General features: G+C 39.8%; 1 protein-coding gene and 1 long non-coding RNA gene across 4 annotated transcripts in view; one reads left to right on the plus strand and one right to left on the minus strand.

Moving 5' to 3' along the window:
* The window catches only part of LOC147644494 (uncharacterized), a 194,250-nt gene that overhangs the window by 159,000 nt on the left and 22,008 nt on the right, over nt 1-13,242 (plus strand). The window lies entirely within an intron of this gene.
* On the minus strand, nt 3,617-5,012 carry LS2 (Large Subunit 2). The gene has a single exon (XM_020944952.2). It carries the CDS (start codon nt 4,940-4,942, stop codon nt 3,641-3,643), a length of 1,302 nt encoding a protein of 433 aa, XP_020800611.1. The 5' UTR covers nt 4,943-5,012; the 3' UTR covers nt 3,617-3,640.

The raw sequence follows: 13,242 nt of genomic DNA on the forward strand, positions 1-13,242 counted from the left end.
CTTTATTTTTTTGAGACCTGGCCTGTGCTGGCGCTTGATTTTATGACCCTCATTAAAGGCGTTCTCTCGGCTCGCCAGTTATTTCGCGTTGTTCTCTGGAAAAACCCATTCAGTGGCAGACACCCGCTTTTCCCTTTTTGTTTTTTCCCACTTTTTCGGCGCTGTAGGGTGCCCACCAAATGGGTTCTTCGAACTTGGATATTCGAGTTTCTGATTTCAGATTCTGAAATTGTGTAAAAGAGTTCAGCGAGACAAATGGTGCTTGAGCCGGCGGTAATAGATCAGCGGAACAATCGTGTAACAATGTACTTGAATAGCCAGCTAATGGTATTATTATTATTAAGGGATCTGGTTCAGAAGAATCTTTAAAGGGAAAGATTTATTACATTGAAAGCAGTTTACGGGAATAAAAATAAAGAATGTATTGGATATGGAATTTATTAAACTCGGAAACTTTATGAGCATTGAAAACATCTAGAAGGATATCTTTTACTACCTATAATAGCTCTTTCGTTTTATAGATTAACTCAGAAACCTCTTGAGTTATAAGATTGATAACTTGCTAAAATCTATTAAAAAATCTTTGTCAAAATATGTTGTAATTTAAAACCAATCTAACTAGCTCATCAGAAACCTCTTCAGCTAGTCTGAAATTTCTACCACAATAAACCCTTCTTAATTTAGAAAATCCCAATAAAAAATATCCCAAACTCACTCATCCATTGTAGCTCATTCAACAGTTTAGGCAAACAAATTTTCGACCAACAAAAAAAGGGAAGAAGGGAACATTTGAACAAAAAAAATCATTTAAAGAGCACTCGTTCCTATTCCGCATTTATTATCGCCCGGCAAACAGTTCAAAGCGAAACAAAGCTCTCCAATGATGTCGTTTAATGAATTTTTATCTGAGAAAGGAGAGACGCGGTGTGAACCGGGGTTCTTAGAGGTCATAAAAAGGGTTCACAGACGATTTGCTCGAATTAATTGCGCTGCCATTAACGAAGCGGCGTGGAACATGGTTTGGGGGAGTGGCAGCCAGGAATGGCAATGACAGCCAGGAATGGGTATGGGAATGGTACTACCATCACCACCCACCCACGATATCCGGGAGATCCGGAGGAGAAACCAACCCCCTTGAGCAGAAATTTCGGTGAAATTATTCTCGCTGGTAATTTGTTTTTTAGCCTTTTGTTGTTGACTATGAAGGGGAAATTACAAATTCGCTTGAACTGCACAACAATATTTGTTTATTTGATTTTATTTTGCATGTTTTGTTGTGTTGGCGTTTTATTTTCATTTTCATTTTTATTTTGATTTTATTCGGGGGGAGCATCCCGGAAATGTGAATTGAAATGCGGGATTAAAACCAAACAAAGCAACAGGTTCTGGTTAATTGAATTCAAAAGGGTAAAAGTTTTGTGAACTTTACTCTTGTTCTTCTGGTTTCTGATTTTTTAATATTCAAAAGATTAACTGTGGATGATTTTGCAGGCTACTTCATTAAGCATTGCTCTCTACTCTTAATCTTAATTAAATCTCTACAAATTGTACACACGCATGATGATGTCTATCTTGATCATTAGAGCGAACAAATTTTTATTGGAACCTTTCAACTGATAAATATATCTCGGTATCTTTGGCAAATTTATGCAGTGCTTGTCCCTCTAAACTATCATTAGGAGAACACCTCAGAGATTCCTTCAACTAATTAAGCTGGATAACACGAGATACACAAATCAAGCGATGGATGCCATAAAAAAAACAGAAGAAAAACAAGCTTCTGGCTACCAAATGGAGCCATCATCTAGGAACAGAAAAAGGGGCTATCGTTTAACAATAGTTTTTCCCCCCGGTAAAGGAGGCGTTGCTCTGGCAGGAGCCCAATAATTATCTACTACATCATATTCAAATGAAACGAGATGAGAATGCAATTAAAGATGCATAGAAATACCCGATTGAGAGGGTTCACTCAACTGTGGCTTTGATTGCTTCATTTCCCCCGATTACCTAACATCCCAGAAGAAGACCCTAACCTCGGACACAATCAAAGGAGTTGGAGGAGGAGAGTCAAGTCGCTTGACAAGATTCGGGGGGCAGGAGAGATTAGAAGTCAATCCAGTTAATCCCCAAAGCGCGCAGCTGCCAGATCATAAAATCAACGTAGCTACAATATCAAAGAGGAACCCTTTTTTTCGAGCCAGGTTTTGGAATTTTTATTGTATCCGCATCTTTATGGGCGTTTATTAATTACCCATCGAGGCATTGATTTTCATGGGACAGCAAGGCAGCGGCTTCGAAAGAAGTTTGGGAGCAATGGGAATGAAAGACCTGGCCTTCAAATCCAAGATACACCCAGTAAATACTCCTCTCTCCGGCAAATGACAAAGATCCAAGGCGTTGAATTAATTTGTGTCCACTCTACTCCAGGTTCTGCCTCGATTCTCCTGGCACAGCCACACAATCTCCACAGTTTCGATAAAGCGTTTAGTTTGTGCACGTGGTTGCCACTGATAAATCGTTCAGACTCAGTAAGAGTTGGGCTTTCAATGCTCTTACGAATGCACTTCAAAAAAAATGTTTTAGATAACTTTAAAGTATTTTTATGCAGACTATTGTATAACAAATATGCCTGAAGACAGAACTAATAGACCATCATAACAACCCTCCTAACTATACAAGTATTTTAATCAAATAATGTGCAAAACAGGCTTGCCCAAGACGGGATTATTGATAATCTTCTTCATTTTTCTGATCTAATCGAAAATAACACAATTTCAAGCAAGTTCCATTTTCAAATCAATATTATTTCCAAAAAGATAACTTTTAGGTTCCTTAAGTTCTTTTTCAAACCTTAAAAAGGTAATTCATAGTGGAAAATAATAGCCTTATTTTCTAGATTTCAATTTAAGAAAACTTCCCGCTTTTTGACAGTGCATTAAGCATTTCATTAAGCGTTCGAGTATTGATGATCGGCTGTCGAGCGAATGACCAAAATCCTGAGATAAGAAAATACCCAAAGCGGATGCTCTCAGCCTTCATCGAGAGATGTGAAACCTGAGAAAATGCAACCGTTGGTCGTTCGGCGAGATAAGAAGCCTGAGGAGCCGGAGAAGCCGTCGAAGAAGCTTCTCCATTGAAAGGGCATTAAGGCATTACCCGGTGAGCCCAGCTCCAAAATAAGCAGAAGGCAAAAGGTAGCCAAGAAGGTGTGAATATGCTTGAGAAATGCCGGTGATAAAGCGTAAAGTTTAAAATTTTAATTAAGCAAAAAAGAGAGGATAAGGAATCCCACAATGATGAGGAGGAGGAGGAGGACTTGGTCTTGGACCTGCTGAAGGAGGTGTCAGCTTTTGAGCAGCTTTAAGGATTGCAGCTTAAGTCGGTTTGCCTAATTGAATACCGGGCACCCTTTTTGAAGGAAAAAACAGAGCCCAGCGGAGGCGTGTCTTGGCATCCCAGTTCTAGATAACTTAAAGCGATTTCTTTGGCATTAAGCAGATGATATCACAACAGAGATAAAACAATAACAAGAGCAAAGGAGGAGGATACAGCCAAGGATTATATTCTGGCATATTAATCGTTCAACTCCAAGGTCACACCAAGAAGATGCTTTATATACATTATGATTACTATTCATTATTTATTGCAAATGATTGCCATGATACTTTTCGGGATCGTAGTAGGAGGTCATAACGATGCGTCCACTAAACTTGCGTCCCGTGAGTGCCTTCAAAGCCTTCTGACAATCCTCAACGCATTCGAACTGAACGTAGACCTTGCCACAGCCTTGTGGCGAGTGAGATTTCCCGATGGGACGTGGAATCTTGAGGCTGCACACCTCACCATACTTAGCACACTCCAGCTGAATATCCGTACGGATGTCCTGATACTCCTCATCATCCAGCAACTCCTCGGGCAGCACCATGTTGAGCAGACAGAGAACCTCGGTGGGTGTACCCGTGGTAAGGACAGAGGCACTTAGCCCCGGCACCTGAAGGACAGGCACCGGTGGATTGGCCATAATTTTGCCACCCGCAATCGAACGCTGAACCACCAGCTTGCGTTCCCCCAGCTGCATGCCATTCAATCCGGCAATGGCCTGGTCCGTGACCGCCGGGTCGACATACTCGAAGAAGGCGAAACCCTTGCTCAAATTCGACACCGAATCCTTGATCAAATTAAAGCCACGCAGCTGGCCAAAGGACAGCAGCAACTCCTTAATCTGTGGCTCTCCCAGGCACGAGGGCAGGCCCCCGATGTAGATCTTGTTAGCTGAATCCGGCACAGAGCTCGAGATGGTACTATTTGACAATGAAGTGACCTCTATCGGTGGATAGGCAGCTGTGGTGGTGGCCAGGGGCTTGTTGTACTCCTCAGCGCAGCTGATGGAGGCCACCGGGTGATAGTCATGGGGCCGACGGATCTTCAGATTCTGTCCGCGAAAATTGATGCCATCGAAATTGATGGCCTGAGTGGCCTCATCCATCGACCGGAACTCGAGGAAGGCAAAGTTCTTCTCCAAATTGGTCTGGCAAGTGAGCACCGCATTGCCATCACCATTGTGCTTGTTCAATCCCAGGGCCTTGAGCTGCTGATTGAAGAAATCCATCATGTCCTCCTCGGTGATGCCAAAGGGTATGTTGCCCACATACAGGCGGCGCGCCTGCCGGGTGACCATTGCAATCGCGGCCGACTCCCCCGAGGGCTGTGCCTCTGGCAATATCCGTGAAGCTATCTGGCCACTGGCCTGCATCGCCTTGTACTGGATCGGAGTGAGATGGGAGTAGCCCGTCGGCGGAATGTCCCAGGATGAACGAGGACGTCCCGGACGACGCTCCAGACGAGTCTTGATCAGATAGATTGCATTGGAGCGCGTAGGACGATGGCGAGGCGACGTTGGCTCACCCCGAGTACGATCCCTATCCGAACGAGTACGACCCATGGTAAAATTATTAACTATTTTTGGCTTTTTGCTTGGAGACTGAAGTGAAAATTGTTTTTACAAAATTGTGACAGTCCCTGGGGGAAAGCTACGGTCACTTTGATTACAAAAATTGGCTCCGAGGAAGTTATTGGAAGTTGTGTGACCTTTTCTAATTAGGGGGGGGTTTGGAAATTGACTCGAAATATAAGCTTAACAAATAGTCTTGGGAAATTCGTATTGGAAACAAGTGTTGCAAAAATAAATATTTGAAGTCGGTAAGTTTAAAAAGACATTAATGAAAATCTGTGTTTAAAAAGAACGTTGTACATTGGTATTAAGAATAAGTAACCTCTCATAAAAAGTGTATAAAATAAGAAATATAAGTAAAATAAACGCCTCAAAATATTATTTCTTTAATGCATTTTCCCCACATTCAAATTTAAGCTATGTTTGTGTATAAATGTTCACCTTTAAGCCGATTAAAATATTTACCAATCAAACATGTCAAATATTTAATAATTTGAAATTGCCCCATGGCGCGCGCTGAAAGCCGCAATTAAGTCGTTTATCATATCAGAAAAACCGATTAGTTTTCAGCCTTCGTTGGCGAGTCGAGAAATATCTTTTGTCAATATAATATATCCACGTATCTGCGGGTGCAATTCCAGCGAATAATCGTAATCATCATCATAATTTTCGTTAATATCGCTAATCAATTATAATTAATTGGCAACGGATCGCCCGCAGGCCGAATAAATAGAAAATAAGCAATTTGTTAGGGAATGCCTTTAGTATTTTTCATCTTTTTTAGGGGTTCATCAGAGAACTTGCGTGTATCTCTATCGCAATGTGTGGTCTTCTCCTCACATCTCTGAGGCATCTCTGTCCTCAGGGGGTTCCGTGTCTCCAGAGATGAGGATGAGATGAGGATGCTGGTGCTGGCAGGGAACTCATCCGTCCTCACGACATTCCTTGGAAACGCGACAACCACAACGACTTCATTTGGAACCCAAAGGGGCGGCTCAATTAATTCAAGAAAAAAGGCGACACAATAAAACTGTCAGCTCAAATCGGACAGAAAAAACGAGAGAGAGAACCCAAAACGCGAAGAATAGAATATAACACTCGGGGAAAATGTATAATTTTTATGAATATTTAAATAAATATATGTACATTATACATATAAAGAAAATTGTGAGAGCATACATAGGAAGCCTTGGTATCTTAAGGGCATTTTAAATAAACAAAAATGAAATAATTATATATAAAATAATATATTATATATATTTATTATATTGCCATTATTATTTTAAGGCCTACAAAACATCGTCTAACAGTTTGAAGTCTTCAAAATACCTTGAAACTCCTTAAACCTATTGATTTCTGCAACAAACTTCGTTAATTCAACATCTACCACCTCTGTAATGTTTCTAGAATCACTGAATATTATTTAAAATTCCCAAGATATTTCCTCAAGTGTATTTATAGCCATAACAAACTTTGTTGAATTGAAGACCCAAAGTGATAATTTATGTCGCGATCCTCTCGATCGCCTGCGGTCTCTGCCAGTCGGGATCCTTTATGGAGATTTTCCCCTCATCAAGCAGGATAATGGTCTACTGTTTAATGGTTATTTGATGGCTAAAATGATCACGCTCGGATAGAGAGATAAAGAGTGGAGATGTGTACATAAATATTCCCGGTCATGATTCAATGCCAAATTGACACCTGTAAAGGTGAGTTAAAACTACGAAGAGCAGAGGGGACTGACACACTAAAATGCAATCTCTGTGCGGCATTAAGCCTAAATTAAATATATTTCATCCAGTGTCCGAAAACCAATTAATTCTTTGTTCGTTTGGGCATTTGAGCGTTGTTGCCAATGGCCAGAACCTGTCCGCAGGCCTCTGACAAACGCAATTAATTTGTCCATTTAAATTCAGGCAGCACGTTGGTGGCTCCCTTTCTCCCTTCGATCCCTGACATTTCCATGTCCATCTCCATGTCCATGTCCATGATGATGACGAGAAACCCCGAAGCCCCGAAATTCTTTCAATTTTTTCGATCACCGATTTTGATTCATTTTTTTCTTATTTTGGGACTTTTATTTGAACAATCACGAAGGCGATAAATTAATTTTTTCCCTTAACGCACAAACAAGTCAATAAAAATTCATAACAGATTGTGAGCCACGTTTTGGGTTCATATAAACTATATAGTATATATTTATATGCACGAAATGGAAATCAGTTAAGAGCCAAAAGCCGTAACCATATTATAGTCATATGGCTTGAAATTGGTAACTTTATCGGTTGCGGTTGTGTGGGAACAAAAAAATATTGGAAAATATCTGGGAGTATCAGTAAAAAGATAAGGGGAAGGTAATTTAAGAAACTAAATAAAAATGTACTTATTAATTCATCATCTTTACTGAACTCCTAACTTCTTTTAACATAATTAAATAAGTTGCTTTAGGTTCCTTTGAACATAAGTATCCCTAGTTTTATTCCTTAAATGTTTAAATCAATTCATTTAATTAACATACACTTTTATCCCCTTGGTCTTTAAAATATAAGCCTGCCGTTATCCTTGTCAATCAATCATTTATTTTTTCACACAAAACAAGGTCATATTTTTTATAATTTGTTAATTACGCTCTCTTTTCCCTCGACATTTTGTTGTGGTTGTCGTACTATTATTGTCCCGTTGAAATAGCAAAAATATTGCATTGATATTTATTTAAAAATGTCCATAAATATTATGCTACCAATTGTTTGTTTGCCTTCAAAGTGTGTGTTTGTTTTTGCGTGTGACTTTTTAAATAAAAAACCCTGTCACATTAACCGGAAAAAGATAGAGAAAGAGAGAGACTGACCGCACAAGTTGAAAGAATTGCAAATGGATTTGGTTTGATTTTTATACATTTCAGAGATATAGCCTCAAGGCTAGTGTCCCCCGTGAGTCCTCGTATTTCCACGAATTGGGGATCCCCAAATAAAAGATGAACCCAATTTTATAATGAACTTTCCGGGTTTCGGGTTCGGGGTTCGATCTGCTTTATTTTTTTTCTGATGACACCAATTGATTTGTGGCCGTAAGCGTGTGAACGTGATTTTATTATCAAATATTTTCCATGTTGTGTTAGTTTTAGTAAATTAAATAAATCATCGAATGGCAGCAAACAGCAAAAAGTTCCCCCTTTTTCTGTCCAGTTTTGTCAACAAGAATATTTCAATTTATTTTGTGATGAATCAACAGAAACGTAAAAACAAAATAAAATAATAAAAGCTGAAATAAAACAATTTTTGCATTCAGCTTTTGCCCTTTTGCCCAGGGAGTGTGTATTTTTGGTCCTTTATTTTTTTATTATTCCTTGTCCTGCTCCTGCTCCTGCTCCCATAAATATCTCTCGAGTGCATCCGCAACTACTTCAGATTACAGATTTCAGCATAACAATTTGTTTTTTCTCTCCACAACACACACACGTATTATATATATAGTAATTTTTTTTTGTCTTTTGTATATATATTTTTATGCAATTTCTCGACAATTTGTCGGAGGTTGCTCGTTCCATCGCCGTTCAGTCTCTTCAGTTCTTTTGGGTGAGGAATTTGCATCATAAATTGTCAGCAATGTCATAAAAAATATATATATTTGTACATGCTGCTGTATATACATTCCGGCTCCTCTTTGTTTCTGTCGCAACAAGATGGAGGAAGGAGCATAAGGAGCAGCAGAGGGATTTCTTGTGGGAGGACATTGACATTCAGTTGGTTTCTCGTAATTTCATTTTACTTCGCATCAGAGAGAAAGGGGATTCCCTTTTTTTTTTCCCCTCTTCTCTGCAGGCGAATTAAGCTCTTGGATATAGGAACCTCCCTGTAAAAAGGGAATTTCTAATGATATTCTGGCCCAAATTATCGGCTTTAGTGGAGGCGAGAGTGTAATGCAGTTAGCTGAAAATGCAATCACTTTGGCACGAAGCAGCCTTAACTTATGTGGGGTTATCTGACATTCCACTTGATCTTATGCTAAAGTGGTTAGTTTTCTATCAAAACTGTGGCTAGTATTTATTTAACTTGGAAACACAGAGCTGAAATCTGATTTAGAAGACGAATAATGACTCAGAATAGATCCCCCATGACACACTTATAAGTAAAATAATTGTTTTAATTTCTTGCATATAAATATCACTATATAAGCTCCACAAAAATATTATTTTTTGTACATTTCTCATGTTAAATTTCTAAAAATCCCCCATAAAAGCTTCCCTCTATTAGTGGTTATCGGTCGAGAAACCATTTCGAAAAGTGTCCATAAATAATGTTCAATGATTCAGAGATCCGGAGTGAAGCTTTAAGACCCCGCAAAAGCACTCCCTTTCCTATGATATATTTTATGTAGAATTGACAATAACTATTCGATTCAAGTTGATGGTCGTCTTTTCCATTTTTCTGCGTTCGAACCGCAGGAAACTATGGAAAAGTCTGTTGTTTCAACCCCTGCGACAAGCCACAAATGCTATAAAATGGGCATCTTCTCCCCATAGTTTTCCTTTCCCCTCGAATTGTGGGGTTTCCCTTCCTTTGCTGCATTTACAAAATTTATTTGCTCCCCATCTCCCCCCGCCCGTTGTGGAATTTAACCCTTGAACGCTTTTCTGAAATTGATTTCTATGCAATTGTTGTTTCGCTCCAAGACTTTGAAGGAATTTATGTTTATGTTTATGCCTTTTCCCTTGGACATCGCATCGCCATCTCCTCAATATTTCTACCCTCTGACGACGAAGACATCGTTATAATTCAATAACCAGATTCCTTCGGAGAACCCTCCTTTGTCTCGGACAATGCGTTAAAATCAATTCAGAATTTATGCACTTTGGCTGTGTAATTTATTTTATGAATGTTTAATAATCTGTGCATCGAGTAAATTTATGACAATCGCATGTTAATTGCCTGCTTGGCGCCGATATGTCAGTCAACACGAAAAGGGGAGTTGAGGATATAGATTGGAGTTGGGGTTGGGTCCTTGGGCCTCTTGGGATACATTGTCGCTTGGACCCCGGTCTAAGCTCTGCTGCAGTCGACGAGTCGCTCATTTTGTTTACATTCAATTTCATAAGTGGCAGTCCCCGGGCAAGGGTGCCCTTTTAGGGGGCAAGTGACCAGTGTTGACCCAACTTCCAACCCCTTAGAATATAAGCACTTGGCTGACATGTTGAACACATTATTAGAACGCCCTGCTGACGAATATCGATTGGTATTACCATCAGTCCATTTAATGAGAGAAGTGGTTGAAAACGAAACTTTAACAGCTAAATTTGAGGTCTGGAAGTTAAGAGACTTTTGTGGCATTCTAGGAAATGATAAAATAGAAAGTCTAGACTGGGTTTATCAGAGCAATGAATGAAATGTTCAACTTATTCGATAAAAGCATATAAAAATATCAATTTTAAGCCGATTTTATACATTTTCTAATGAGAATCTTAATTAATAAACTTGTAAATACCCTTGCAAAGTCTCAACTTTGCACAAAGGACCTTCACCCTAAGTAAACGCTGCCAGGCTGTAAGGAAATTCGGTCAAAGTACTTTAACATTCTCCTGTCATTTACCTAACCAACTTCCTGTGCTCAACTGAAACAGCAAGTGAAGGCAACTCCGGCTTTAGTTGGTGACCCAGTTGGTGGCCGTAAATCGCCGGAACTATTCAGAGTCCTCCGAAAGCCACTCCACTCTCCATCATCAGCTTCAGCATGGAGCCAAGAGCGACACTTGTTTGTCCAAGAAGCGGCGACGGCTGTCGCGTGGCAACCTCTGACCCTCTGCATTTTCCGCTTTTCCTCTCAGTCTCTCTCTGTCTCCCCGATCTCTGGACCACTTGGAAGAGTATGATTTATGAAAGCTCTACACATCATAAGCGAATGCGTTTATCATTTTTTACACTCGAAACCGAGTCTGCAGCTTGGCTGAAATCTTGAAACTCTGGCGACGTTGACAAATGACAAAAAGCAGGCGGAAAATCCAGAAAAGCCCCAAAGTCCATCTCCAGGCTCTGGGCTCTTAATTTGATCTCCAGTTTTCTGTGGCTCTTTCGTGGAGTTTTAGCATCGGTTTCAGCACGCGCATCCGGATACTACTATTCCTCTCGTGCCATTGTCATTAAATATGCAATAGATTCCTTCACCGCTCTGGGTCCTAACTTTGTTTTTCTTTAGCTGTTTAGTTTTTCTTATTTTTTTCTGTTCTGTTCTTTCTTCTTTTTAAAGCATTTGGCCAGTCAGTGTCGCATAAATTATTCTGTTAACAAGTTGTGTCAACATCATCATTAACAACAACAACTACAAGCGGCGGCATAGCACATCTCATTGTCGGTCGGTCGAGACTCTGAAATGTGAGACGACAGCGGCCAGTGAAACTTTTCTCCTTTTTTTGTCCACCAAGAGATATCTTGTATATATATTCCTCTTCTATTGGCTAATGGGAAACATGTGTTGCCACAAAAAAGTTGGACATGCGAGAGTTGATTGCGTGGAGAAGTCGGGAGAAGAAACTGGCGACATTTGCAATGGAAATCCACAGACAGAAAGAAAGACTCAAGGTGAAATTTCAAGTTATCAAGGCGAGGGGATACTATGTTAGCTTCAGAAGGAAAAACATTAAACTGAATTAGGTATCAAAGGGGATTAAATTAAGGCTTAGCAAATACTCTTTGAAGTTCTAGAAACTATTACAAGTTAGCTTTAAAGAAGTTCTCAGAGTTTATGAAACTTTCCTAGCTTTAGGTAGTAAAGTCTGTTTCTTTTTTGCTGGCAAATCATTAATAACTCTTTCCGGCTTCACATTTTGCAAATTCCTAGAAGTTATAGCATTTTTATGATCCATACCATAGGTTCATTAACTTGGCTTCACACGACACTTGACCATTCCACGCACAACCAGGCAAACTTCCTACCACAAACTCCTCCACCAATAAGCATAGAGTGTCAACGAACTAAGGGAACACTTCCATTTGCGGATAGTTGAGGAGGCCTAAAGACTCTACAAAAGACGGTGCCTTCTAGGCAATTATCAATAATCGATAGAGGAAGCCGGCGATAAGTCAAAACTTCTTCCTCGATTTTGCTACAAAGTGGAGGTAACAAAAAAAATAATAAAAGGAGAGGCGCCTCTAACTGAGCCCGTGTGGCGATTAACTTTTTGCGATTGGCTTGGCCAAGTGTCAGGTAAATTCACAGAGCGTTGCGCAAATATGAATCATATTTTGCGATCGCAGCTCAACTTCCTGGTCTGGTCAACAGCAGCAGCGGCCGAGTCAATGGCTAATTGGATTTCCCGAATGGTCGAGGATTGGGCCATGCTCTAAACAATAAATGTGGTGGCCAGAAGCAGCGGCAGGAGAAGGACTTGGACTCTGTTTTTGCGCTGGCCATTGTCAAAGGGCCATGGCCTGGCTTTGTCACCCCTCGGACCCTCGGACCCTCGGACCCCCGGACTCCCGGCACTCTGCACTCTCGGACACTCTGGCATAAAGTGAAATTGTGCGTAAAATTCGTTGGTCACGTTTCCACGTCTGTTGACAATTGTTTTTGCCCGACTCTCAGCCGCTTTTGCTGCTGCTGCTGCTGCTGCTCTCTGCTCACTGTTATGTTTGCTGCCATTAAACGCGTGCACATGCTGCTACCCCATCCCTATCCCTATCCCCTAACCCATACCGGATCCCGATCCCATCCTGTTCCCTCCTTTCATCCATCCTTAGATGACTGCAGTTCGTGTCATTTCCATTGTGTGGTCTAAGCACTTCAAAAAAATTATAACGAAGTTGTTTTTAATCTGGAAACTCTTTTGTAATTGGTTAAAAATTATTTAGTAACCTTTTTTTACTATTCAAAAACAAGGGAAATATTTCTCATTTGGGCTATTTATGAACCAAAGTCTTGTAAAATGTTTTCTGTAATAAATTTTGAGACAATTAATCCATTAGTCCATTTATTTCATTGCTAAATTAATAGAAATATATCGAAAATCCATATCAAAATCAATGAGAAATAAAATATATCTGAAAATTGGCCAGAGCGAAAAATTCTTAAATAAAATGTAGAAGAAATGCCACAAACAAATATTTCTAACACCTATTTAAAAGCCTTTTTCCAACCGTTAAGATCATTGAATACTTTCCTGAGGAAAATATTTAGAAAAGGTAATTAAAACACTCTTATTAGTATTCAAATAATTGAACTAAAGCTGTAAATACTTTAAATTTAATTCAAAATTTATCTCCCTATTTATACAAAATTCTAATAAAATCTTTACAAAACTA

This window comes from Drosophila serrata, unplaced genomic scaffold (genome assembly GCF_035046125.1).
Source record: "Drosophila serrata isolate PLE 108 unplaced genomic scaffold, ASM3504612v1 contig_165, whole genome shotgun sequence".
NCBI lineage: Eukaryota > Metazoa > Arthropoda > Insecta > Diptera > Drosophilidae > Drosophila > Drosophila serrata.

Bases quoted from the DNA above. Each gene is read 5' to 3' on its own strand.
- LS2 (XM_020944952.2), bottom strand. From the start codon at position 4,942: ATGGGTCGTACTCGTTCGGATAGGGATCGTACTCGGGGTGAGCCAACG.